Source organism: Herpailurus yagouaroundi, unplaced genomic scaffold (genome assembly GCF_014898765.1).
Source record: "Herpailurus yagouaroundi ecotype Mexico unplaced genomic scaffold, PumYag 187, whole genome shotgun sequence".
In the NCBI taxonomy this organism is placed as follows: domain Eukaryota; kingdom Metazoa; phylum Chordata; class Mammalia; order Carnivora; family Felidae; genus Herpailurus; species Herpailurus yagouaroundi.
The window spans coordinates 9,307,572-9,332,983 of record NW_024412418.1 but is presented as its reverse complement, the minus strand read 5'-3'; the positions used below and the strand labels follow the sequence as shown (position 1 = coordinate 9,332,983).

The following is a 25,412-nucleotide window of genomic DNA, read 5'->3' as shown; positions in this document are numbered from 1 at the left end:
CTGAACCCACTTCCAGCTCTCTCTACCTGAATCCCTTCTCTGACCTTCCCGGTCCCATCGTGAACCAAGTAGAGCATTGCCTCCTTCCCATCTTCCCATCTGTTCCCTCAGCTACCCAAGTATTTCCTGAAACATCCGGTGAACAGAACTGGCCTGTCTCTCCTCGGAGCCTTTTAGGCCTGTGGGGCAGTCAGGCAGATAAATAACGTACGCGGATTATGTGCTGAAATTGTATTACAAACAGCTCTGTGGGTGCACACAGGGGCCAACAGCTGACTGCGGGTGGAGGTAGGGGTGGGGGCCTGGACTTAAGGTAGAGCTTCACAGAGGGTCTTGCCATTTGGAGGAAGCCTTAGAGAACGAAGCAGACAGGAGTTCTCCTGGTGCAGGCAGCTGGCAGGGGGCAGACAGGCGTCCTAAGTGGATTGCACGTCCATTACTGCGGCCAAGTGAAAGGCCCCAGATGGTGCGGGGAGCAGTGAGCCGTCCTGGCGGCGATAGGGAAGGGCTGAGCTACAGCGGATATCGGAGGAAGCCTTGCTGGCCTTGTCTCCCAGAGTGCTGCTCAGAGGCACAGGTCCCAGGGACGGGTGACCGGGGTCACCAGGGAGGCCTGAACGACCCCATGAAGCAGCCCCACACTCGGGCAGTCCCACTCACCTGGACTCCGGGACGCTGGGGCTGCTCAGCTCCCACAGACCAGAGCAGGGGCACGAGGCAGGCAGCATCGCGGGCACGAGGCCTTTCCCTCTCTCTGCTTCGGTTCCTGCCCTGGGACTTGGCAGTGATTTGGGATGGACATTCCAAGTGCTACCATGACCCTGAGTCCCAAGAGCTGACAGGTGTCTTTTTAAAAAAAAAACAAGTTCCCAGCCCAGGCCAACCTAAGACCCGGCTGGGTCTATACTGAATAAGAACTTACCACAGGTACCGAGTCGGAGATGTGGCTCCAAGAAAGTAACATTTAAATAGTTGGAAAGAGAGGCTGGAAAGGACATTCCTGTGAGACTCACGGCTGGCAACCAGAGGGAGAGGTGTTTCTTTGGGAGATAAGCATTGCCCTTTAGATCACTATTGCCACACCAGCTCACAAAGGCCCGTGCATGGATACTATGGGTACTATCCGTATCATCCTCCCCCAAGTTGGTAAACTAGTCCGGGACAGACTTATTTTTTATTTTTATTTTTTAGAGAGGAGAGCCGGGGAGAGGGGCAGAGGGAGAGAGAATCTTAAGTAGGCTCCACGCAGAGCCCAACGTGGGACTCGATCCCACCACCCTGGGATCATGACCTGAGCTGAAATCAAGAGTCGGATGCTCGACCAACTGAGTCACCCAGTCGCCCTAGGCACAGGCTTATGAGCCACAATGATGTGAGAGCAGAGTCCCCTCTCCACACAGCAGCCCGTCCTCAAATCACCTTCACGTCGGAAAGCAGGGACCTGCCTATTCCGTAGCAGAACCTGGGCCCTCCCTGCTTCCTAAGTTGCTCTTAGAGCTTTGCTTTAAAGACCATCTGGTCACGCCTCCTGCAAGTTCCCTCAGCCACCGAGGAGCAGAGCCGGGCCTGGGGCCTGCCTCTCCTGGAGGCCTGTCTCACGCTCTGTGCCCCGCGGCCCTGCCCCGGCCCTCCGTGTCCCGGCTCTCTCTGCTTTCAGGACAGCCCCTGCAAACGCAGACTGGCACTCCGTGACCAATGGGCTGGCTGTGCCTCTCTGAAGACCTCCGCGCATGGGCAATGCTGGGCGTACCCAAGATGCACTGGGACCCTTTCTGCTGCCTGAGAGGCAGACTCTGGTCCCCCAACCCGCCGACTTCTTTTGCCTGCTGTGCGGGCAGGTCCTCTGGGATGAAAGGGGGCCGTCCCAGACCCTCGCAGGCCACGCACCCCCTCTCTGTTGCAGGAGCCCTGGCCGGCCACCTGTTGTTAATCTAGCCCTGGTAATCCATTCTGTACTGTGTCAGCAGTTCAAAAGGGCACTGTTAGTATTTTTTGCCGACTTCAATTAATGTGAGATTTCAGAGGCCCCTCTGATCACATTTCATCTGTCACAAGCCGGGAACAAAACAGACAGGTTCCAGTTGAGAGGAGGAAGGAGAAGGAGTTTATTGCAAACACCAAGCAAACAGACAGTTTGGGCTGTGCCCGGCGTAGGGTGCCCCGGAGCGTCCATTTGCTTCCGCCCTCCACTTGGCCCCGTGCCTGGGCCCTAAGTCCCCTGCTCACCACATATTCCTCCCCTCCCAAAGAAGATGTAAGTGCAATAACTTACTTTAAAAGGCAAGAATGATTCTTTTAATATTTTGCTATAATGTCGTTACATGGTGGTATTAGGCAGTAAAACTTTATGGAACTGACCTCATTTTTTTTTAATACATTTTTTTTCCGAGTTTTTAATGTATTTTTAATATATATTTTTAATATTCCACCCCAGGCCATTAAGCTAAAGGGAAAAGTTGCGTTTATACAGGGTTAAAAATATCTTACAATGAGAACAGTCAGTGTTGGCTGAGGTTCACGCTCCTTCTAGCACTCAGCGCTTTTCAACCACTGCACGTCCAAACAGACTATTAGGCATTGAAAACCGTCCTTCAAAATCAGTAGTATAAAGGCCTAGCTCTATGTATGTCCGCCCCCCCCCCCCCCCCCCCGCAAGCTTAGGTAACGTCTGGCTCACCAGCCTCTTCTCCCTGCAGCATCCTTGGTGAAGGTGAAGGTGGAGTCTGGGAACTGTGGCAGTAGGGTTCTTGTCTTCTCCTCTTTCTCTTTTATGGCCATGGATTATTATCCTGGGGGGGCCGCTTTGCCAACCGTCCTCCCCCAGCTTGTCTTACTTGCCTTTGCACCTGACAGGGCCGTGAAGCCGACCAGAAGCCCCGGGGTGTCCCGCGAGATGATCTCCCCACGACCTGGCCCAGAGAGACGACGGCTGTGTAAGCAAGATAACCTGGTCGCTTTCGTGGAAAAACTCCTCTTGTCTACCCAGCCAAAGAGAGGGCAGGCGGGGCTCTGGAGCTGGGCCCCGTGTGGCCACTGCGGTGTGTTGCTGGGACCCACCTCACGACTGCTGCCCCCGTCCCCTAGCAGTGTCTTTGAACTCACCTGGCCACCATGCTTCCCAGAGCTGGAGGCTCGGGAGTGAGAGCTGAGAATCAAGTATAGTCGAAAGGATTCAAGAGAAGTTACAAAGCCCGTGTCCTCCAAGAGCCGTTGAAGACCTGGGGACAAGCCAGTGCCCTCTCCTCCCGGGCCCCGGGAGTGTGAGGGCATCTGAGGGTGGTGGCGGCACCTTCGTGTCAAGCCCTGGCCACCTGGCCGTGTCCCCAGCAGGGATCGGAGGCTCTCGGTGTTGAAGAGGCTGCCCAGTGGTCTGCATTTGCCACGTCTGCTGAGATCTTAGGCAAGTAGCCAAAGGGAATCCTCACCCCTTGCAGCTTATTCGCTTAGCGGTGACCCTCAGAGCAGGCTGGCTCTCCTCTCTGCCCGCCTTCCTGAGACCTTGCTCCCGGGGAAGCCAGCCAGCCCCGGCGCGTCACCCAAGCTTGCTGAGCCCTCGCAGGAGCTGCTGCGGGGACGCCTCCAGCCCTCGGAGGCCTGGGCCCAGCCACCCACTGGGAAGGAACCAGAGGGTAGGCTCAGGAGAGAGGGAGGACCTCCAGCAGAGAGCGGAGATGCCGTGTGAGGCACCCCCCAACATGTGGGCTAAGGCCGCTGCTTAGGGCAGTCACTTCACCGCCCCTGCCCCGACCCCCGGGGCTGGGACCTTCTCGTTCTCCATTGTGAAGGGACTGTACTAAGTAGAGGGCCTTTCAGTCCTTCCAGCTCAAGGGTTGTATGATTCTCAGGGTGTTGGGCCGGCCCTGGGGAGCTGGGACAGGGTGAAGATAGGCCGGCCCTGGGGAGCTGGGACAGGTGGGGCGACCTCCCTGTGGGAAGATGAACAGGCACATTTCACACGGACGTTTGACACATAAATACTTGGCCGTGTTGGTGGGAAGGACGACCAGAGCCACAGAGCCTCTTCCTCTACCAGAGGCTTTTTCTTCTCAAGCTTTTTGGTTGAAATTTGTCCGACTGAGGTGTCACCCAGCCGGAAAGCAGTCAGATAGAGGAACTGAGCACCAGGGGTCCCTTCCAGAAGGATCCACCTAGAGCCCCCTCTCTCCCTCCCCTCCTCCTCTGGCACTCTCCTGGTTTTCCTCCTCTCTCTGTTGATTCCCTCCTGGGTGAGAACATACCTACGGCAAGGGGTCCTCCCATGTCCTTCCCAGCCACCAGAGCCGTTAAGGAAGACAGGGAACTATTCCCAGCCTTATGTGTGCTTCCCTCTTTCCCTTCCTAGATTTGGGGAGCCTGAGTTATTTCAGTGAACCTCAGAACTGGAAGAGGCATTCCCAGATCCTCAGATATAAGAAACCTTTAAAGCTGAGCCAATGAGAACATCACCTGTACCTTCACTTGTAGAAGAGCAAATGTTAGAGCCACAGTTTGCAAAGAGGTCTGACTCTTAACGAAGGGAGCCAAAGCCAGATCCTTCCCCAGTCCTGTTTACAGGGCAGATGGGAACACAAGGCAGAGGTGGGGACTGTGATTCCTTCTAAACCTCCAGAGGCTGTCACCCTCCACCGAAGCCAAGAGGCTGTCCTGTGGGCAGGTCCCCGAGCCTGCTGGACTTGGCCCTCCTCCCTGACAGAGAAGGTGGGGGCCTTCTCCCCAGGGGCCGCCCCGCTGGAGGGGCCTCAGAGGACAGGTGCTGTGCACCACGGGCTTAGGTGATGGCTGGGACCTGGTGCTGAAACTCGAGCTGCAAGTCTCCAGTCAGGCAGACGTGGATAGAGATCCCCCACAGAAGGAGGCCCCTTCTGCAGGCAGGGAAACCCACTTCCGGGGGGGCATCCTGTCTCCCACATCTGGGGCAGAGCAAGTGACCCAGAGAGGCTTGGCCCATGAGCCCCTCTAGAGGCTGGAGAGAGGGGCTGAGATTTCTGACGCCCTAGGGAAGAAGCGCAAGAGAGGGCTCTATCTTCCCTTTGTCTGGAAGAACTGGGACCCCCCCGCACCCTGCCCCTGCGGAAGGCTCTGGGCAGGTCTGGTGCTGCTCCAGGGACGGCTGGTGAAGGACAGGCAGCCTGAGGCAGCGTAAGGGCCCAGAGGCCGAGCTCGAGCACACATCCATTAGCAAACTCCGCACGCTGCTCTTGACCCCCCGCCAACACGGCTCCAGGCCCTAGCTTGTGTGTTCCGAGGTATAAGTCCTTCCACGCCGGGGCACTCCTCAGCAGCCCTGGCGAGAGACCAGAATGGGTGGGGGAGGGGACAAGCATCCCCAGGTCCTCCTGGAGGGGCCTGGCTAGCTGGAGAACAGAGCTGCCCAGACCTGCCCACTGTAACAGGCACCCTGCTGGCTGCAGGGTGTTGGACCGTCAAGGAGAGCGCAAGTGTGTGCCCGAGCCCCTGTCCCCTCCCGGACCCCTGCCCGCAGCTCTTCCTCTCTCTCTAGAAGCTTTTCTTCTTCTAGCACTGTGGGTATCGTGGGTGGTCTGTGTCCGCTCCCCTGCGGTGTTCACCCAGATCCGGGGTCTCCGGGAGCAAGGGAGCCGGATGAGGCCCCCTCAGGGACTGTCCTAGATGCCAGCATTGCTGGATGACAGCAGGATTCTTCAGCTCCAGCTCCTTTCCTGTTCTGTCCATCCCCCCAGGTGGGTCCGGCACAGGGGACAGCCAGGGTGGGTGAAGGCGAGGTGGTGCCTTGGGCCCAGGAGGTCGGATGCTGTGGGCTTTGGGAGGAGAGGAGATGGGAGGGCAGGAAGCCAACTCTGTAGGGCGGCCTGTTCTTCAGACACGTTCACTGGCCTGGTGACCAGGGGACCACACAGCAGAGGGAAGGACGGACATGACTGCACGTGGCCGCTGCTCGGTCTGGATGGGAATCTATCCTTGACTCAACCCTCAAACCGGGCAGGGCAGAAGAGCAGGGGTGGGGAGAAAGGGTCTTCAGCTTATAATGGATGCAAAGCTGCAAAACTCGGCCACCTGGCTTCCTCCACTGCCTCTGGCCAGGAGCAGGGGTCTCGGCCTCAGTGCCAGAGAGGGCGGGGCCTGCTGCCTCCTCCCTCCCAGCGGTCCGTGGGGCCTCACACTTGGGGCGGCTGAAAGTGCTGAGGGCCAGGCCCCTGGCCCAGGCCAGGTTCCTAAGAGGAAAGTCGAATGGGAGGCTGGGGGCCTGGAAAGCATGGGCGTGGCCAGTGCCCCGAGGTGGGGGAGGGCGTGGGGATGGGCTGCGAGGGGCCCTGTCATGTGGCCCAGGAGATGGCCGCGCTGTGCTCCTTGGCCTTCATGCGGAGGGCCGCGATGCTCGAGGTCTTGCGGTCCGGCTCCCCGTTGAGCTCATAGCCATTGAGGCCCGGGCTGAGCCCTGCTGCTCCAAACAGGCCACCCATGTGTGTCTGGCCCACATGACCGCCGGCCCCAGAGACACTCAGGAAGTCGGTGACGCCACTGGCCCCCGAGACAGGCGGGTGGGTGTGAGGGGACATGCAGGCAGGCACCGGGTCGCAGGGGACCACGCAGGCTGGCACCGGTGAGGCGGCCCCATTGTTGCCGATCCAGGATGGGTTCTGAATCTGGGGGGAGGGAAGGGAGAGGTGTCACAGGCTTGGCCGGGACAGGGGTGGGGGTGGCGGGTATGCAAGGGGCTTGCTCCTACCCCCAGATGACCTGTCCCCGCCTAGGGGCCCATCCTTACGAGGAGATCATTCTTGAGTGTTCACCTGGGAGTCTCTCAAAACCTTTATGGCCATCCAGACCTAGGAGGGTTTGGGTTTTATGCTTTGGCTCCTCTGTTCCCAGCAGCGAGAAATTCTGTTTTAGGGACTGAACTTCAAACTTCATCAAAGGTCCAGTAACAGGGACCTTCCCGGCACAGCTAACCAGCTGAGGGCAGCCCCCGCCTCAGCCAGCTGACGTGCAAATTTTAGATGCAGTTGCAGACTTTGTCTCTCCCTCCGTGAGCCCCTTAAGGTCAGTAATAGCATCTTACTTGCCTGTGGTTCCTCATCAGGCCTGGGGCATCCCAGGTACCTGAGAAATGGGAGCTGACCCAAACCCAGAGAGCTCTGGCGTTGGGAACATGGGCTCTGGGCGTGCGGGCTGTGGTGTGCAGGGGGCAGGGCCAGGCAGGGGGGCCAAATCTCCCCCATGACCCGTGGTTAAGGGTCCAAGGGCTGTGTCCTTGAGGCTTCAGAATTTAGGATGGACGGGGCCACCTCAGAAGGCTGGGAGTGCACATGAGGGGATAGATGGAGCCAGGCTGGTTGCCCACGTGCCAGGGTGTGTGTGTGTGTGTGTGTGTGTGAGAGAGAGAGAGAGAGGCGGGGGTGCTCAGGCAGCAGGTGGGGGTAGACTGGAGGCAGGCCTGTGGTGTGGAGGGGCAGGGTGAGCAGGACCAGAGGAGATGGTGACCTCCCAGCCATGTGTAGGGGATTCCTGGTGGCCCTCAGGCAGCTTCTGCTGGCCGGCTCCCCTCCCCACCCGGTGTTTGCAGTCCACACGGGGCAGGGATTCCAAAGCCAAGTGAGGAAAGATGGCTGCCCGCGAATCTCCTCCACGAGGCATTGCCATGGCAACAAGAACTGTTGGCAGATGGGCCTGACCGCCTTCCTCCCGGTTGGGGTGACGAGGAATCAGGGGCCTCGCCCCTCCCCTCGGTCAAAAGGCTGATGTGTGATATGCGGTGCTGCAGGTGGGAGGGATGAGGCCGCCCTGGACTGTCCGCCCCCCATCCCCCCCCTCCAGGAGAGAGCTCGGGCAGCAGAGATGCTGGCCCAGGAGCCAGGCTGGAGGCCCAGCCTCCCGGGACAGAGGGAGGGGAAAGATCAAAGTAGGCAGCAGGAACTGAGGACGAGGTGTGTGTGTGAGAAGGAGAGAGAGAGAGAGAGACCCCACATTCCTCAGCCTCACCCAGCCCTGCCCCCTGCCCCCTCACTTGAATCCTGGGAGGCCGAGGGGCAGAGCTGGTCCGGGAGGGGTGCCCAGGGGCTGTGGGACAGCAGGGCCCTGACGGAGAGTCTTAAAGGAGACAGGAAGGCCTGGCTTACTGCCGCGTGGGGCCAGGCCCGGAGCTGAAGGCAGAGGCCATGCTGCCACCAGCATCAAGAGGCCTGAGGGGAGGGAACGGTCACCTCCACCAGACAGACTGAGGGGTGTGAGGAGTGGACTCAGCCAGAGGGACATCTCAGCTCCGGGTGCCGGCCACTACTCACACTCTTCTCGTCCCTTTGCCTCCCACTGAAGACTCCAGTGTCACTAGAATGGGGGCTGGCTGACGGGACGGGACGGAGGGGAGGATGGGACACAGTCGCCTGGGAGAGCTGAGGGCTGTAGCGTGACCTTTATCGCGCTGTTCATTCCCCCAAGTACTTCTGCGTTGTCTAATCTCTGCCTTTCAACAACCTCACGAAAGAGTTGGGGAGGGTCCTTTTATCATGTCGGTTTTTGGGTGAAGGAACCAAGGCTCAGAGAGCTCGTGGCTTGTCTGAAGTGAGAAAGGTCTGGGGCCGGAAAACAGCCCATCTCGGGACTCAGACTCCCATGCGCGCCACAGCCTTGCGTCACGCCCGCCAGGTTTCAGGAGCTTGCTTCCCTAGGAAACACTCCAAGTGGCTCCTGATGGCCCGGAGGCCCTGGTCAGCAGCCTGCCCTGGATCTGACATCCACAGCAAAAACAGCAAAAGTGGCAGAGGGGAAAGCCGTCCTCTCCGTCCCACCCTGCCCCTCCCTCATGTCCAGCCAAGCCTGGGCCAGCACTTAACGTTGGGCAGAAAAGGCCTCGGGCCTCCCACATTCAGGTATGAACACACCTGGACCGGGCCTCATGTGTCCCATCTCAGGGGACCCAAGCCCTCCTCTGAGGTGCCCATTCCCAGAGCCCCAGGAGCCTGGGGGGCTGGAGCCGGCGGCTCGGGGGCCGGGGCTTACCTGGGCGTAATTCTCAGCTCGGGTGAGGAGGGGCAGCTCGTAGGCGGTGGAGAAGTGGGTTCGGACCTGCTGCATCTGTCCAAAACGCTCTCTCTTCCTCCACTTGGCCCTTCGGTTCTGGAACCAGACCTACAAGGCAAAGCAATTGCCACAAGGGGTCACGCAGTGCAAGCTGGTCCCTCGAGCCCCCACCCATCGCAGTGCATGGTCAGGGCCACGGGGCTGCGGGGAAGTGTCTGCCTCAGTCTCTGGCCTCAAGGCTTATAATCTAGAATGATCAGTGCTGAGAGTCAGGAAGGCAGCGTACCCCCAACTAACCACAATGTGATCTTGGGCCAGACTTCATTTTTCCAAGCTTCAGAATCCAGAGCAGGCAAGTGTCACACACACACAGCATATCACCGGCCACCTTACCAGGTCATCTAACCAACCCCAGCGCCGTGTGGCCGAACCTGCTGCAGGCCACAGACTCCTGTGGGCAACCCGACAAAAGCTGTGACCGCTCCTCTAGAAACTCGTCCCCTAGCCACTCACGCACACAGTCTTGCCATGATTTTCCAAAACGTCCATGGTCCCCTGGGGCCTATTGGCCCAGCATCAGAACTCCTACCTGTCTGAATACCCTCTGAAGCCTTCTTGTCGGAAAACCTCCCCACTCAGGACCTCTGTGCTAAAGCTTCTATGGAGAACAGGGGTTCTGCTGGGTAGCAGAGGCAGTCAGGGGCGGCTTCATGGAGGGGAGGGCTGAGGGGAGGGCCTGAGTGTAGAAACAGCAGGGCATCCTCAACCCCAGGCGGCCATGCTGCCCAGCTGGGGGGCGGTGGGAGAGAAAGATTCGCGGACGCAGAGGTCACATTGTGGAGGACCTCGTTGCTTAGTAGAGGGGTTTGCTCTTGGTGTGGTCAGTAAAAGCGGCCACTGCAAGGTCTCGTGCAGAGGGTGGCCCGACTCTGGGGAGGAGTGAGGGCCCACCCGTCACTGGGCAGGGGCGGGTGGGACGTTGGCTTGAGCGGGGACCTGGTGGGGAGGGTGGTCTCTGAGCCAGGCGTGTGAGCTGTGGTCTTTGATGGGCGGGTGGGGGCTGTCGGGTCCTTTTCCTTTGCGGGAACGTCCCTGGCAGGCCGAGACCCTTCCCAGGGTTCACGGACGAGAGCTGGACTTGAGGCCTGCTGCTGCTGCCTGTGACTTGGGATCTGGGGCAGAGACCGGCGGGAAGAGGACGTGAGGAGGCTTTGGGCCGAGTTGTCAGAGGCAGACCTCAGAGATCCCCAGGGAGAGGTTCCTGTCAGCTGGAAGTTCACCTGCCGGTCGATACAGGTGCAGGTGGGCACACATCAACAGCAGGTCACTGGCGGCCGGCACCCTCGAAGAGGGAGGAGCTGGGCCCGAGGGCTCCCAGGGTAGCACGGGGTCTGCTCAGCCTGCTCTGGCTCCCCGTTTGGGCGTTGCCACTGGCCGCAGTTTCTGTATCTGGAAAATGGGGCCAATATCTGAACTGACGTCCTCACAGGGGTTGGGCCTCACAGAGCAACAGGTGAGACAGATGAGAAATGTCCTAGTTTTTAAGATACTTCACACTTGTCTATTGACAGCTCCTGACCTTTCTTGCTGTCTTTCGCTAAAGGAAAGAGGACAAAAAAGCTGGGGTGTGTGTGTGTGTGTGTCTCACGTTAGTGTGAGGACAGTGGGGGCAGGGAGGGAGTGCGGGGCTGCACCTCAGTGTCCCTCCCTAGACCCAAGGATACTTGTGCATGCACAACTGTCTCTCTCTCTCTCTCTCTCACACACACACACACTTGCCGGCATTGCTTTCAGAGTCCTTCTTCCCTGTCTTGACTCTGGTATAAGAGAAGCACTCAGCCCCTGCCCCACAGCCTCCTGGGCCCCTTTTCCTCCAGGGGCTCCTGGGGTCCGGGCCCAGGCCGCCCGCCGAGAGCCAAGGGCGGATCGGGTCTCCACTCTGTGCCGCTGAAACGGGATCCCCCTTTATCAGCGGCCTGGAATGGGGACTGGGGGGCAGGATGAGAGAATGAATCAGAGAAGTTGTTTTCATTTCATGTTTAATTTCCTGCAGGCTTAGCTCAGTCTTTCCGCTCCTTCCTCAGCCTCCCAGGGTTTTCTGTGGGGGAAGCCAGGGGGAGGGGAGAAGCCCACTGCAGGCATCAAGATATATGGCTCCATTCTTTCTTGGGGGGGGGGGGCAGGGGAGAAGGGGAGGGAAACTGTCTGTGGCCGACGCTGCGGGGCGGGTGAGGGGGGTTTCCCTGGAGCCCCGGGGTGGGAGCGGCAGGTGAAGGTGTCATGCAGGCTCTGGATGGGCTGTGGGGGGGGGGGGTGCTGCACTGGGAAAGGGGTGGCTGGGTCCAAGAAGTGGGAGGAGGAGCAGAGTCGGGGGCGATGGAATGTGGAGGCTGGAGCTGGGCGTGGAGAGCACGGTGGGGGTGCCGGGGTTATCTGGAAGGACAGCTGAGCGGTGGGGGAGAGCGGGGAGCACCACGGAGTCAGCGGAGAGGGCCAGGCCCAGGGATTTACCGGAGGGTTAAAGACTGAGAGGGGAGGCCAGGCTGTGGGGCAGCGGCACTGCCCCACCCCTCCTCCCCGGCCCGCAGCCCTGGGCCCTGCTCCTGAGCAAGGCTGGAGCTCTTCTGCCCAGGCCCGGCTTGAGTCAGCCTCTCGGGTCTGCCGGCTCCTCCGCGCATCAGCTGGGTGGTGGCAGGGCGTCCTCGCGCCCCTTCGGAGCTCACGTTGGAGGGCCTGGAGATTAGGTTCGTCTGTCCTTCCATTTCTGAGCCCTGGAGCCTGGCGCTCTGAGAACTCCCCACAGATGCTCTGTGCCTCAGGGCTCGGTGGCCCCAGCCTGTCTCCACAGGACAACCCTAAGGGGGAGAGGGGACCGCGAGGTCCAGCCTTCCAGTCTGCGTGTCGCACCCCAGGACCACCCCGCTCCCGGCCCACCCCGGCCTGAGCCTGCTCAGCACAGGCCTCTCCCCAAGGAACCAACCGTCTTGGCGGGGGCCTCACTAACCGCAGCCCATCTGGGGCCAGGGCGGGGTGGCCCAGGGCGGGGAGGCCTCTGTCTTATTGTCTTCAGACACCAGCTGCGGAGATCGGAATCCCAGACAGCAGAGAGAGGCCCCTGCAGCCCCCTGGAGCAAGGCCAAACCCTGAGCTTCTTCCCGGGAAAGGTCCATCTCGGAGCCCCCCACCTCCTCCCTGTCCCCACCGCCACTCCACGCCAGGCACCTGGCTTCCCACCAGCTGAGGATGGGCCCCAGAACAAACTGAGCAGAGGCAGGCAGGGGGCTCCCTCACCACTCCCCCCAAACCTCAGGGCACTGCCAGGCTCGATCCAGAGGTCTGACGCACATAACGATCCCACCCACCCTGCTGCCTTTATACAAAGAAAAGTCTCAGAACAATATGGCCCATGTCCTGGCACGGCAAGCTAAATTAAAAGAAATAGTGGGCCGGAGCTCAGGAGTCCTGGATTCTGCCACTGACTCACTGTTCCTGAGTCATCTGATCACCGGTGGTCCTCCTCTTCCTTATTATCAAATGAGAGGACCAGATGATCCTTCCGGGCACTAACATTCTATATTCCTATGATCATCCTCTTAGATGGTAAGATATGCAACACATCAGGGTTTCCCTTTCTGCCTTGGCTGCCGGGAAGCTCAGGGTTGAAATTTGTGCTCGGTGGCAACTAGGATTCTTAGCCTAGGTGTTTGACATGATTATCTTCCTATTTCATGGACGTTGTTCTTATTCTAAGATGAAAATGATAAATCATGAATTGTAAGCTGCCTCAACTCCTTTTTAGAAGTAGGCATAAATTGTGTGTGTGTGTGTGTGTATGTGTGGGCACTCGCACACACATGTACAGAGGGGACGCTCTGTTTTAGCTGTATCATGGTACCTGAAAAATGTCCTATGTGCCCCAGTGTCATTTCCATGTTTCGTACTATAGGAGCCATCCTTCCTCCGATACTGAGTGGATTCTACGCCTGGGCACTCCCAGCCATTTGTCAGGAACACACACATACTACACGGAAGACGAACTGGTCTGTCCCTCACTGACACGGTGCCTACAGGAATGTCCCACCACTGGCCTCTCCCTTCTCCACTGGCTCCTTCAGTTCCTTGCAATCCACTGGCAGAGCTGAGGCCAGATTCTGGGGTTCCCGTCCAGACTCTGAGGCATGTGAGGTCACATGGTGGCTTCTCTTGATTCAAATAAGATAGTTGGGGTGTGAAGGTTTCTAGAATCACAGTAAAGCTTCCACTGCCCCGTCTTCCTTCCCCAACCATTCACCAGGCACTGGGCAGGACTAAAAGGGGCAGCTGGACCCGGGGAACTTGTGGCTCAAAACCTGACTTTTCAGTCACCTTGGGTACATGCAGTTTCTGGATGGCTACATATTTATGGTGACTGCCGGTCCTTTTTCATAATATCCATTTCCAATGAAAACGTTTCTGGACTGTGTTAAGGATGCCTCTGCCTGATTAAACAGAACATGATTGAGACCGATGAACCTTTAATTGATGCCTTGGAAACACTCTGGGGAAGGTTCTTTGGTGAACTGATGCAGCAGGGGGCGCCCTTGGGGCCTGCTGATGAGGGAAGGCTCTTTGTCCTGGCACTGAACCCACTTCTGAGCTGAGCCCAGCCCAGCTGAGCCTTCCCGCCTTAAAAAAAAAAAAAAAAAAGCCAGACTGCTCTTCGCTGTCAGGCCGTTGACTTCCCCAGCCCACTGGAGGGAGAAAAACTGTCTGACAATACCTTATTTGCCATTTCTAACAGGCTCTGGGGTGGAAAAGCTGACCGAGCATGACATTTATTTGTGTGAAGCTGAAGCCTGAGCTTCAGTGCAGGGATTTTGTCAGCCATGTTTTGGGTACTCAGAGGTGTTTGCTTCCTCTCCGGTCTTTTCTTGCTGTAACTTCATGCAAGGAGGGAGGACACACCTCTCTGGACAAAGGAGGTCCACCGATCCGCAAATATTTCTTTTTTGCCCTTGTTGGTGTGAGTTCAGCCTTCTCTAATTGGTAGGGGTGCAGGGATGAGCAACCAGACAGTACCTGCCCCCAGGAACCCACAGTGTAGTGGGAGGAGACAAACAGATAGTTTAAGTCGCTCGTAAATTCTCACAAAACAGGATGATGTGGTAGAAGGTGACCCGGCTTGTGTTGTGTGGGTTTGGGATGAGTTGGGTTGTGTTGCATCGAGTGTTGGTTCGGGTTACGTTGTGTTAGGTTGCGTTCTGTTGGGTAGTGTTGAGTCGGGTCGGGTTCTGCTGGGCTGGGCTGGGCTGGCTGGGCTGTTTGGGTTCTGCTGGGTGGGGCTGGGTTGGCTTGGGTTGGGTGTTTTGGCGGCTGGATGGTGGTAGAGGGCTACCGCTTTAGCCACGGCCATCAGGAAGAGGCCTTCACAGAGAAGGTTACTGAGTTGGGAGCTGAAAGATGGATGAGGAGGCAGCCATCCCCGGCAGAAGGAAGAGCCAGGCTGTTGTCTGCGTCTGCCCATTGGAATGCCGTAGCTGTCTTCAGGTCTACCCTGTTCCCATCCTAAGAGACAGGCCTTCGAGAGCAGACACGGGTCACCTCCTTTGTGAAAAGGCCAGGATGCTCACACCACACGGGGCCCGGAAACACGGCCAACAGGCTTCCTGGCCTCCACTGGGGACTCTCCTTCTGCCCCTGCTCCCGCCAGGGCAAGAGGCCCGGTACTCAGGTGGACAAAAGCAGCCTTGCTCCGGTCGAAGCAGGGGTGGGAGGGGCAGGTTCTCCTTGGACTGAGATAAAGAAAACCCTGGTGTGGTTGAGGGACAGTCAGGCGGCCCCAGCCTGGGCCACCTCTCCCACCCTCTCCCCGGGCGCCCTCACTGACCTGCACGCGGGCCTCGGTGAGGTCTGTCCTCATGGCCAGCTGCTCCCGTGCGTACACGTCGGGGTAGTGGGTCTTCTGGAAGACCTTTTCCAGCTCCTCCAGCTGGTAGCTGGTGAAGGTGGTTCGGTTCCGCCTCTTCTTACCCTTGTTACTCTCTGAGTCGGCCTTATCCAGCGGGCTGGGGAGGTCGGCACTGGCCCGGTCCTGGGTCCCCTTCACCCCAGCCTCCTTCACACTGAGGTAGCTGCTGTCCATCCCCACGGTGTCCGAGTCGGGCGGTAACTCTGGGTCACCCAGCGAGCTCTCTTTGGCTGGGGGGCGGGGAGGGGAACAAAGTCAGAAACCAATGGCTGAGCCGAGCAAGAGGAGAGGGAGGGACGGGAAGAGCCATCCCCTGCCACCGGCCCCGGCTCAGAGTCACACTGGAGGTGAGGTCAGGAGGCCTGGGTTCTAATCCTGGCTTGCCATCAAAGTGCTGTGTGACCTCGGGCAAGTCCTTGTCCCTCTCTGAGTGAGCCTCTGGGCCGTCGTCTCAGAATGGATCCCCTTGGGCACCGATGTAACATGACTCTGGTCCGCCGATCTGATCTCTCAGATCTTTAATCCCCGTCGCCCACTGGCCCTGGGCTCTCCCTTCTAGAAGGATCCTCTTTGCCACAACTCTGCTTTGGGCATCAAGGATGCTGACCCGGTGCCTCAGACTCCCAGGGCAGGGAAATCTCATGCAGCAGCCGTGTCTGGCCCAACGGAGCAGGGGCAGAGAGCAGGGCAGTGTCGAGGCAGACAGGAATGGCCCTCCTCTCCTGGCCTGGTCCTGTTTGGGCTCAGCAGGAGCTGTGGAGACCCCTCCCCTCCCACCAAGAATCCAGCCTGGGGTGGGGGTGGGGGGGGGTCATACTCTTGCCCTCTGCAGGTTTCACCTATTGTCCTCACAGGGTCCTGCCTGCTCCAGGCAAGTGCTGCATGTACTGGGGACACTGGGAGGACACCCGCATCCCCAGGATGCTGCCGTGTGCGCCCCAGTAGATTTAGACGAAGCTCTCCGCCTGGGCCCACAGCCATCGCCATCTGACGGAATGGGGCTCTGCTGGTGGATTCCTAGACGCCCAGAGCTGAAGAGGACCAGTCGACCCATGTAAGTCAAGGATAAGGAGGCGGAGGCCAGAGGGGACAGTGGGGCGGGGAGTAACTTGTCCATGTCCAGATGGCCCAGTTAGCACCCTGGGCGGACATACTCAGAGTCAAGTTTAGAGCAGGGGCCCCGGAGCCAGTGGAAGGAGTGTATCCCACATGTACCTCTCTCCAGCTGTGTGCTTTCGACAGTTCACTTAACGTCTTTGTGCCTCGGTTTCCCCCTCTATGAAACGGGAATGAACATATCTGTAGGATCCTCCTCACGGGGTAGTGTGGGGTTCAGGAGGCCGACATGCAGAGCCCTCGGCACAGTCCCAGCTTCTGGAGGTTTCTGCCGGGGTTGTTATTCCCGGTTCCGCTATGGTCTTCCGGGCGGCAGAGGACTCTTAGCCCGGAGAAGCCCTCGCGGCAGGCAGGCCCCCCGCCCCGCGCGTCTGAGTGCAGGAGCGTGTGCAGGCGCTGGCCTGGTGTCTGGAGACCCGTGTGAGCCCTCCTCTGAGCCACACTCCCCTGCCTGGGACTCTGGCGGGTGAGATGAGGCACCAGACGCAAGTACAGATTAATAAGGGGGAGCACGTGAGAGGGCTTCCCACGTACCAGCTGACTGGCACAAGCACGCCTGGTGGGTGTGGGCACCTCTTTTGGGAACAGGTCCAAGCCGTGGGCGTGACGTGTCGGGACACTGCGTCTAGCTCAGGTCTCCTGACTCCATCCATATCCTGGGGGCTGAGGCGTCAGGGCGGCTCTCCTCCCTGGCTTTCTGTGTGCCCTGAGGACTCTCACCGCTGGGAAGGTGAGAGGGACATTTGCCTGTCGTCCCCACCTCTCTCTCCACAGCTCCGATGAAGGGGGTGGAGGTGAGTGCCCACAATGGACCTGAAGCAGTGTCGGGAGGCCATTCCTGAGGCCACTGACAGCGCCGTGGGGGGACGGCCCACGGGCATCTCGCATGACACCCATGTGAGCCTGGGCACACGCAGACTGCCACGGCTTCGGTGACAATGTTATGCAAACTGCAACGGGCAGCCGGGCCAAGAGCTTTCAGCAAAGATATTTATCTTCCTGGCAGACAAACAAGTTTTATGTTTTGGGTTTTTTTTTTTTAGAGAAGAAATTTTAAGAAAAGAAACCCCACCCACCCTCACCAAAAATAAAAATCTTTTTTTTTCCATTTCCCGGGGGCCCGGCGGGGGGGGGGGGGGGAGGGGCAGACCCTGCCCCTCCCGCCCCAGCACTGATCTCCAGGCTCCATCCCATGACCCCACGGACCCTAAGAGTGCCCTCTGGCATCCAGCCTGGGACTGGGACCACCCCGCACAGCAAGAGGGGCCGGGCTGCTCATGTCACAGAAACCGAGGGCTGTAGGGACCAGCCCAAACTCCTAGTTTTAACTGGGGGAGGAGGCTAGTGCAGGGAGAGAGAAAGGGAGGGAGAGAGAGGGCAGGGAATGTGTGCTAATTAGTGAGCCCCTAGCTCATGGGTCAGTCCTCTACTCCTACCCTCCTACCCTGTGGGCTCAGGGCCTCTTCCCAGGGAGAGAGGGGGAGGGCCAGAGGGATCAGGGAGCTGTCATCATCAAGGAGTCCTGCTGGCTCATCCTGGGGGGCAGAAGGACCAGCCTCTGAGGATGAGGAGGGAAAGACGTGGCCTCTGAGAGAAGGCCCTCCGTGTCGACCTAGTTCTAGGCTTAGCCAGTGGGGAGGCAGCAGAGAACAGCCAGTCTTCTATGGCGAGAAGTAAGGATCTAGTTTCTGGTACCTCCAGCCACCCACTGAGCCCGAGCGAGTCGGGGTGAAATGAGACAGCACGGTGTGCACAAAGACCACGGGGCCAAGAGTTGGGAGATCAGGTCTCATTTCCAGCTCTATCACCATCTGCCCCAGACCACAGATGACATCTCTCAGAGTCTCAGAGTCTCGTCTGCAAAAGGGAGCAGCCGTGCCCCGTCGGGAGTAGGGGGAGGAGGCAGGGGTGTGTCACTGCCTCAGCCCGGTGGAGTATCCCCCCTGCCTCAGTCACCATCGGGACCCTCTCTTAGGATCTGAGAAGAGGGGAGAAGGAAGAGGAACCTGTCTGTGTCCAGGCAAACTGTGGCCAACTGGAAAGGCCTAGAGATGGACAGGATTCTGGCAAAGGGATGTTTTGGCTTCTCAGACAAGAGGGAAGCAAGCTGTCTAACCTCAGTCTTCACCGTTGATCATTTTGCTTTACGTTAGAGGCTGGGTCTCTAATTCAGATAACAAAGAATAACTCGCCAAGGTCTGGTGGCCCATCCAGCTGGTCAGAATGACAAGCCAAGGCTCTTTCAGGCACTCAGTCCACAGATCCCAGACGGGCTGTGGTGGCAGGGAGCTCACTGCCATCAGGACAGCTGGGCCGTTCATCCCGAGGTCCGGCCAATGTCGGTCTCTTAGACATAGGGCTTATTGGTCCTGGCCCCAACTACCCAGGGCCCTTCCCAGAGACAGCGGCCACACCTCCCAGAGTCTTCTGCCCTCCTGGCTAAACAACTGTGGTTTCCACCACTATTCCTCAGGGGTCCCAAGTTTAACAAGGCTGTTTGAGACAGGGGGGCCCCAGGGAGGGGCTGGGTGATGGTGCTGGACCCTGGGGCAAAGCCAGCAGATTGCTCTCCAACTAGATGATCCTGAGGAGCTAGGTGGCGAGTCAGCTGGGTGGCCCAAGACAAGCTCGCCCTGCAGTGCCCTCGACAAGACAGTCCCTGAAAACAGAGGACCCCGCTGCTCATGCTGAATGAGTCTTGACTAAAGGTTACCTCCTTGTTCCTCTCCATCGTACCTCCAGCCACCTGCCTGGAATGCCCTTCCTTCCAGCTGACCTCCAAGATCCAGTTAAGCACCAGCTCCTCCAGGAAGTCCTCCCAGACTGCAACAACCATACAGACCCCTTTGTCCTCTGCTCAGCCTCTCCAGTTACTGCTTGTGTTTCTGACTAGTATACAATCAGGCCCCGAGTATCCATTGCCTCTGGTGGAACATCAGTTCCCCAAGGGTTGGAACCTCATGTCATTGACCTTGGGCTTAACCCAGGGTGGGGCAGATGGCAGACATGCAGTGAGAAGTTGCTGAAGGATAAAGAACAAATTCCAATAACCAAATACTACTGAGCTCTCACTCTGTCCAGCTACCTCCATGTGCCTCCTGTGTGCAGCTACGTGCCCTATAGGTACATGCAGAAAGCATTTGTTGAACAAATAAATGGATCAATTCCTCCTGCTAGACAAGGAGGAGAAAGGTGGATAGGATACGTGAAAAAGAGGCTTGCAATCACTAATTCCTCCGTGAACAGCTGACAGCTGCAACAATGGGGGGAGACGAGTCGAGGAAGGGGAGAGGGGAGAAGACCAACGCAGACATTGAAGGGTGTCTCTGTGTGGGGGCAAGAGGGAAACAGGGGGTGCCAGAGAAGCAGAAGGAGAAGCAAAGAGTTGGGATTCATGGAAGGGGCTCTAGGATTTAAACGTCCAGGAAACCCAGTCCAAGATCTTCTGGGAGTCGGCTTCATACCCACCATGTTGCCACACTGGGGAAAGGCCACTGGGAGACTCTCGGCTTGCCCTGCTTCTGGGCCAGCCTTCTTCAGGCCGCGGCACTGGCACTGCGTGGGGCTGAGAAGCAACAGAGCCCCCCGCCCCTTGGTCTAAGCCACCCTCCTGCAGTTCTGGCTTCTCCCCTACCCTTCCTTCCACACGGACTCGGGACAGGCGCCATGTAGACGCCCCTCCCATAGTGCGGAGGGGTCCTCAAGACGGTTTTGTCCCAGTCTCTGGGGCCCAAGACAGTACAATCCCAAGCTGCAGCTTCCCAGTGGAATGTCTTGATCTGGATATAAACCCCCGGCCCCCCAACGGAATCAAGTAATGTGCACACATAAAACATCAACAGCAGTCAGCACCTGCCCCACCGGGGGGTATGCATGCAATGGTGATGGCGGCCATGATGGCACGGCATCCCTTCAAACAATCCCAGGTAAATATTTCCAGCAACCACTTCTCATGAAGTGGAAGCATATGGCTCAAGGATATACTCTTTTTTTAAGTTTATTTATTTATTTTGAGAGAGAGAGAGAGAGAGAGGGAGAAAGTGTGCACAAGTGGGAGAGGGGCAGAGGGAGAGAGCGAGAGAGAACCCCAAGCAAGCTCCGCCCCACCAGAGCCCAATGCAGGGCTTGAGCCCACAAACCGCGAGATCATGACCTGAGCTGAAGTCAATGGCTTAACCGACTGAGCCACCCGGGTGCCCCCAAAGGGGGTCTTAATCAGGAGCCACAGAAGGCCCTCCAACCTCTGCCTGAACTCCAAGAAATGCAAGAAATAGAAATTCTCTCTTCACTCCCTCACCCTCTGCTCATTGTCCCCATTCAACCCAGTGGCGTCACTCTTAGTCTATCATTTTTTGATATGAAAGTCCTTGGGAGATCTCCAAAGGTGACTGTGCTTTCTTTTTCATGGCTAGGATCACAAGAGAATGTACTTCTGAAGCCACTTGCGGGAGGGTGCAGAGGCCTCTCTGCGTGCATTCTTTCTGCGTGCAGGGACGTGCCCCCTCGGGCCTGTGGCACAAGCCTGCCACTGGGAATGGGTGTGGGGAACATATGTGTCATTGCCTGCGGACGGGTCTATGGATGGGCAGGCTTGTGGGGTTGCGTGCAGGCCCCCAAGTAGGATGCGTGCTGTGGTGCACGGGGATTTGGGTGAGTGACCGTCACTCGGCAGATACACGTGGGTGGGTATGGACACGGGAGAGGTTTGTGTAGCTGTGCACAGGCCCGTGCATATGAAGCGTATGTCTAAGGGGCCTGAGTAATTTTATCCTCCATGGTTTTGATTACATCTATTTTTCCTCCAAACATCTGCTTCGTGGGGGACACGCCGCTCTCTCTGTTCTCGGGTGAGCTGGCCTCGCACACCCTGTGGCAGAGTGCACAGCGCCGATGTAATCTCCTTAAACAAAACAGGCCAGCGTGAGGCCCTTTCATGCTATTTAAAGGGCACTGACTAAACCTACCGCTGTCCAAACAGTCGTGTGGGGGTAGGGGCGAAGGTTAAAGGTTAGCCATTGATCACATCCCCAGTCCACCTCATCTGCCACTGGGCTCTGTCTTGAGCTCAGCCTGGATGTCCCTTGTCTAGTTCCAGGCTCAATAAATAACGCCGAAGGGGCCGCAGTAACTGGGGTGACGCTTCAGGGAACGCGCAGAGAGCCGATACCTGTGCTCACCCGGGACAGGCAGACGTGTCCAGGAGCTGCCCATCTGCAGAGGATGGGGGGGGGGCAGGGATGGAAGTTCAGGTGTCTAGGCCAGCCACCCGCAGGGGACGTGGGCACCCCTGTCCGCCAACACAAGCCCTCCAAATGCTTCTTGAAACAAAGAAAGTTCAAGAAACTAACACAGACCCCGGGAGGCTAAGGAGAACTGAGGACTAAATGTGGTGTCCCGGATAGGGTCCTGGAACCGTAAAAGGACGTTGGGAAAAAAACTCGTGAAATCTGAATAAAGCGCGGGGTTTAGTTGACAGAGATGCAAAAAGAAAAGAAAAAAAAAGTGGACAAAACACCTAAGTACACGCTTCACCCAAGAAGACAGGCAGGCAGCAAAAAAGCAGGAGAAAACGCTCTTGACGTGTTACCCGCCACGGAAATGAAAATGCAGCCACAATGGGATATTGCCACACACCTATTGCAATACGAGCGAAAAACCTGGCGACACCGGGTGATGACGAGGACGAGGAGCGACGGCAAGTGTCCCACGTGACCCGCCGGCGGGAAAACAGGGCAGCAGCCACGTAATCCAACACACACTCCCCATGTGACCCAGCAACTCCACTGCGAGGCACTGACCCGCAAGACATGAGGACTTATCTTCTGGGGGAAAAACACCAAACCTGCAGGCAAATGTTTATAGCAGCTTGGGTCCTAATCACCCCAAACTGGAAACAACCCACATGTCCTTCAACAGGTGACTGGATAAGCAAACTGGAACAGTCATGCAACAGGATGCGACTCAGAGATAAAGGGAATGAGCTATTACACAGGCAATTGCAGGCAAGACTCTCAAAAGCAGCGTTAAGGGTCGGTAAAAGAAGCCAGACTCAAAATTTACATATGTATGACTCCACTTATTTATCATATGACACTCTGGGAAAGACGACGGGATCAGGATGGAGAACAGATCACCGGTTGCTAGGGGCTGGGGAGGGGGAGGGCTTGACCATAAAGGGCTGGTGTGTGGACTTATCCCTCACCCGAGTCGTCGTGGTGAGTACGTGGATCACGCACAGGAATGTGTTAAAATTCATAAAGCTATACAGCCCCAAATTTGAATTTTGCAGCATATTATTTTTTAAATGAAAGATATGTAAACTATAGGGAAAATACAAAACTGTATTTACATATACTAAAGAAAAACTAATAAAAAGTCTGTATGTCTTTCCCCAGAAATCTCACTCCCCAGGAATTTATCCTAAAGAAACGATTGTGGATGGGCACAAAGAATTAGCTAGGGAGAAAGTTCATCAACCAATTACTGGACAGTAATAGGAGATTGGTTAAATAAAGGATGATATTTCCATAAATAGAAGATCCTCCCTGATAGTCTTTGTTCGGCAAACGGTTTCTTTTTTGGCATTTAGCACACATTGTTATGTATCTATTTGGGATTTTTCTCTTTGTTTATTGTCTCTCTCTGCCTTCCGGTAAAACAGGGAGTATATCTGAATAGGTTTCCTTTGTTTACCCTTGTCTAATGCCTACTACTGTGGCCTGAATATAGTAGGTATTCAATAAACATTTGATGAGCAAATGAATGAAACAGATATTATAAAAGAATAGCATTTTAGTATCCAGAAAGATGTTTGAGTTGTGGTAAGTAAATCTCATCTTTAAAAAAAGTGGAGGAGTGGGGGAGTACCTGTCTTTAGAAAATTCTGGAAGTTTCCAGAGCTGGGAATGCAGGTATATGGGTTGATTTTGTTCATCATTTATTTATTTATTTTTGGTTTGAATAAAAATTTTTAAGCTTATTTATTTATTTTGAGAGAGCACGCGTGCAAGCACGTGCGTGAGAGCGGGGGAGGGGCAGAGAGAGACAGAGTCCCAAGCAGTCTCCACGCTGTCAGCGCAGAGCCCAACTCGGGGCTCAGTCCCACCAACTGAGGACATGACCTGAGCCGAAATCAAGAGTTGGAGGCTTAACCGACTGAGCCACCCAGATGCCCCTGAATTGATTTTCTGTTTGTTCTACCATAGACAAGAATTGCTCTTATCATTTTAAAATGTTATTTGAAAGCGGCGATTAGATCTCGAATGATGCCTGCTTTGCTAGGGTGCAGGACTCTACAGTGAGATTTGGGGAGATAAGAGCATTGGGTGTAGGGGTGGGGCGGGGTGGAGGAAGGGTAGGGATGCTTCAGAGAACAGCCCCCTTTGTGGTGGGGATTGGCTCCTGTCCTCACAAACGGGGGCCCCTATGACTCTGACATACTGGAAGCTTTCAGGCCACAGGCTTAAGTTCACCTCTTAATGGCCTTCTCTGCCTTCAGGCCCACAACCCTCAAATACAACTAGACAGGCTGTGTAAAACACACACACGTCTGATTGTACGTTGACCCTCTCGAAAGGCTTTCACCGGTCCCCAGAGCTCACGCTGGGACTGCCAAGGAAAATAATACAGGGTGCTCAGTTAAATTGAATTTCACAGAAACAACAAACAATTTTTAGTATAAGTATGTCCGAAATATTGCATGGGAAATACTTGTAGTAAAATTGATTCATTGTTTATTCGAAATTCAAATTTAACTGAGCGTCCTGGTTTTATGGTTAGCTTTTTTTTTTTCTTTTTCTTTTTTTGCTAAATCTGCCAGCCCTACGAATCAGGCTTACCATGGCCTTCAGGATTCCCAGGCGGAACTGACCCCTGCCTGCTTCACAAACTTACATCTTCCCGCCCGCCCCCTCCACCTCACCTCCAGCCCCACAGACCCGCTTTCACCCCCGCAGGGCGCGCACACACACACACACACACACACACACGAGCGGCTTCGGGTCTCCGCATTTCTGTCTGCTCCCTTCCTGCTCCCTGGTACGTCCTGCCCCCCCTACATCAGCCCTCATGCTAGCACCTGCATATCTTTCTCCATAACTTCTGTGGCCTTTTTTCTCATCACACAGAATAATCTGTGTCCCAGATGGAAAAATGTTAAGAATCAATAAGCTAAGTGAAGATAAGCCAAGAGAAGAAAACCACACACACACACACACACACACACACACACGGACACGGACACAATTTTTCATAAACTTTTTTTAACCTAACACTATATTCTGTACATCTTTCCATGCTATCTCATATTCTTTTACCACATAATTTTTTTGAAGTTTATTTATTTATTTTGAGAGAGACAGAGGGAGCACGAGCAGGGGAGGGGCAGAGAGAGAGAGAGGGAGAATCCCAAGCAGGCTCTGCGCGCTCAGCACAGAGCCCGATGTGGGGCTCAAACTCATGAAACTGTGAGATCATGAACTGAGCCGAGATCAAGAGTCAGATGCTTAACTGACTGAGCCACCCAGGCCCCGCCTACCACATCATTTTAAAAAATTTAAAAAAACAATTTTTTTTTTGAGAGAGACAGAGTACGAGTGGGAGAGGGGCAGAGAGAGAGGGAGACACAGAATCCAAAGCAGGCTCCAAGTTCTAAGCTGTCAGCACAGAGCCTGATGTGGGGCTTGAACTCACAAACTGTGGGATCATGATCTGAGCTGAAGCCGGATGGTTAACTGAGCCACTCAGGCGCCCTACCATCATTTTTAATGACTACATATTATCCCATCACAGGGACAAATTCTATTTAGTCAATCTCCTACTGCTGGGCACCCGGGCTTCTGATGGTTTGAAACTACAACAGGCCTGTGATGAACATCCTTGCTGTTCAATCCTCCCTACATTATGGTGATTATGTTAGAAGCTCTAAGAACTAGAAAAACTGAATTAGATCACATTCACATTTGAAGGTCTCTGATAAACATGGCCAAACATCTTTCCAAAGACACGCCAGGTTCCTCAGCAGCTAGAATGCCTCTTGCTTCAGGGCCAGTGCCAGTCATAGTGTTTTAAAAATCTTTGCCAGTTTTGGGGGCGCCTGGGTAGCTCAGTGAGTTCGAGTCTGGCATCAGTCTCTGAGCACGGAGCCTGCTTGGGATTCTGTCTCTCCTTCTCTCTGCCCCTCCCCTGCTTGTGCGGGCACGCTCTCTCTCTCTCTCTCTCTCTCTCTCAAAAAAATAAACTCAAAAAAAAAAAATCTTTGCCAGTGTGATAAATGAAAGTGAGATCTGTTTTGAACTGACATTTTCTATTACTAGTGAAGTTAAATCTTGTATTAGTTAGATCCCTTCTTTTG

The 25,412-nt window shown here is 56.1% G+C and overlaps 1 protein-coding gene across 2 annotated transcripts in view; it reads right to left on the bottom strand.

The window, feature by feature from the left end:
• Positions 1-2,081: 2,081 nt before the first annotated feature.
• The window catches only part of ALX4 (ALX homeobox 4), a 46,705-nt gene continuing 23,374 nt past the window's right edge, over positions 2,082-25,412 (bottom strand). The window contains exons 2-4 of one of the 2 annotated variants that reach the window (XM_040495383.1): positions 14,864-15,174; positions 8,977-9,105; positions 2,082-6,623 (exon numbers count right to left, since the gene is read on the bottom strand). In XM_040495383.1, coding sequence (XP_040351317.1) covers positions 6,294-6,623; positions 8,977-9,105; positions 14,864-15,174 — 770 coding nt within the window. In that variant the 3' untranslated portion in view covers positions 2,082-6,293. Of the gene's footprint in view, positions 6,624-8,976; positions 9,106-10,422; positions 11,853-14,863; positions 15,175-25,412 lie in introns of those variants that run through there. The other variant, XM_040495384.1, reaches the window with a different exon arrangement.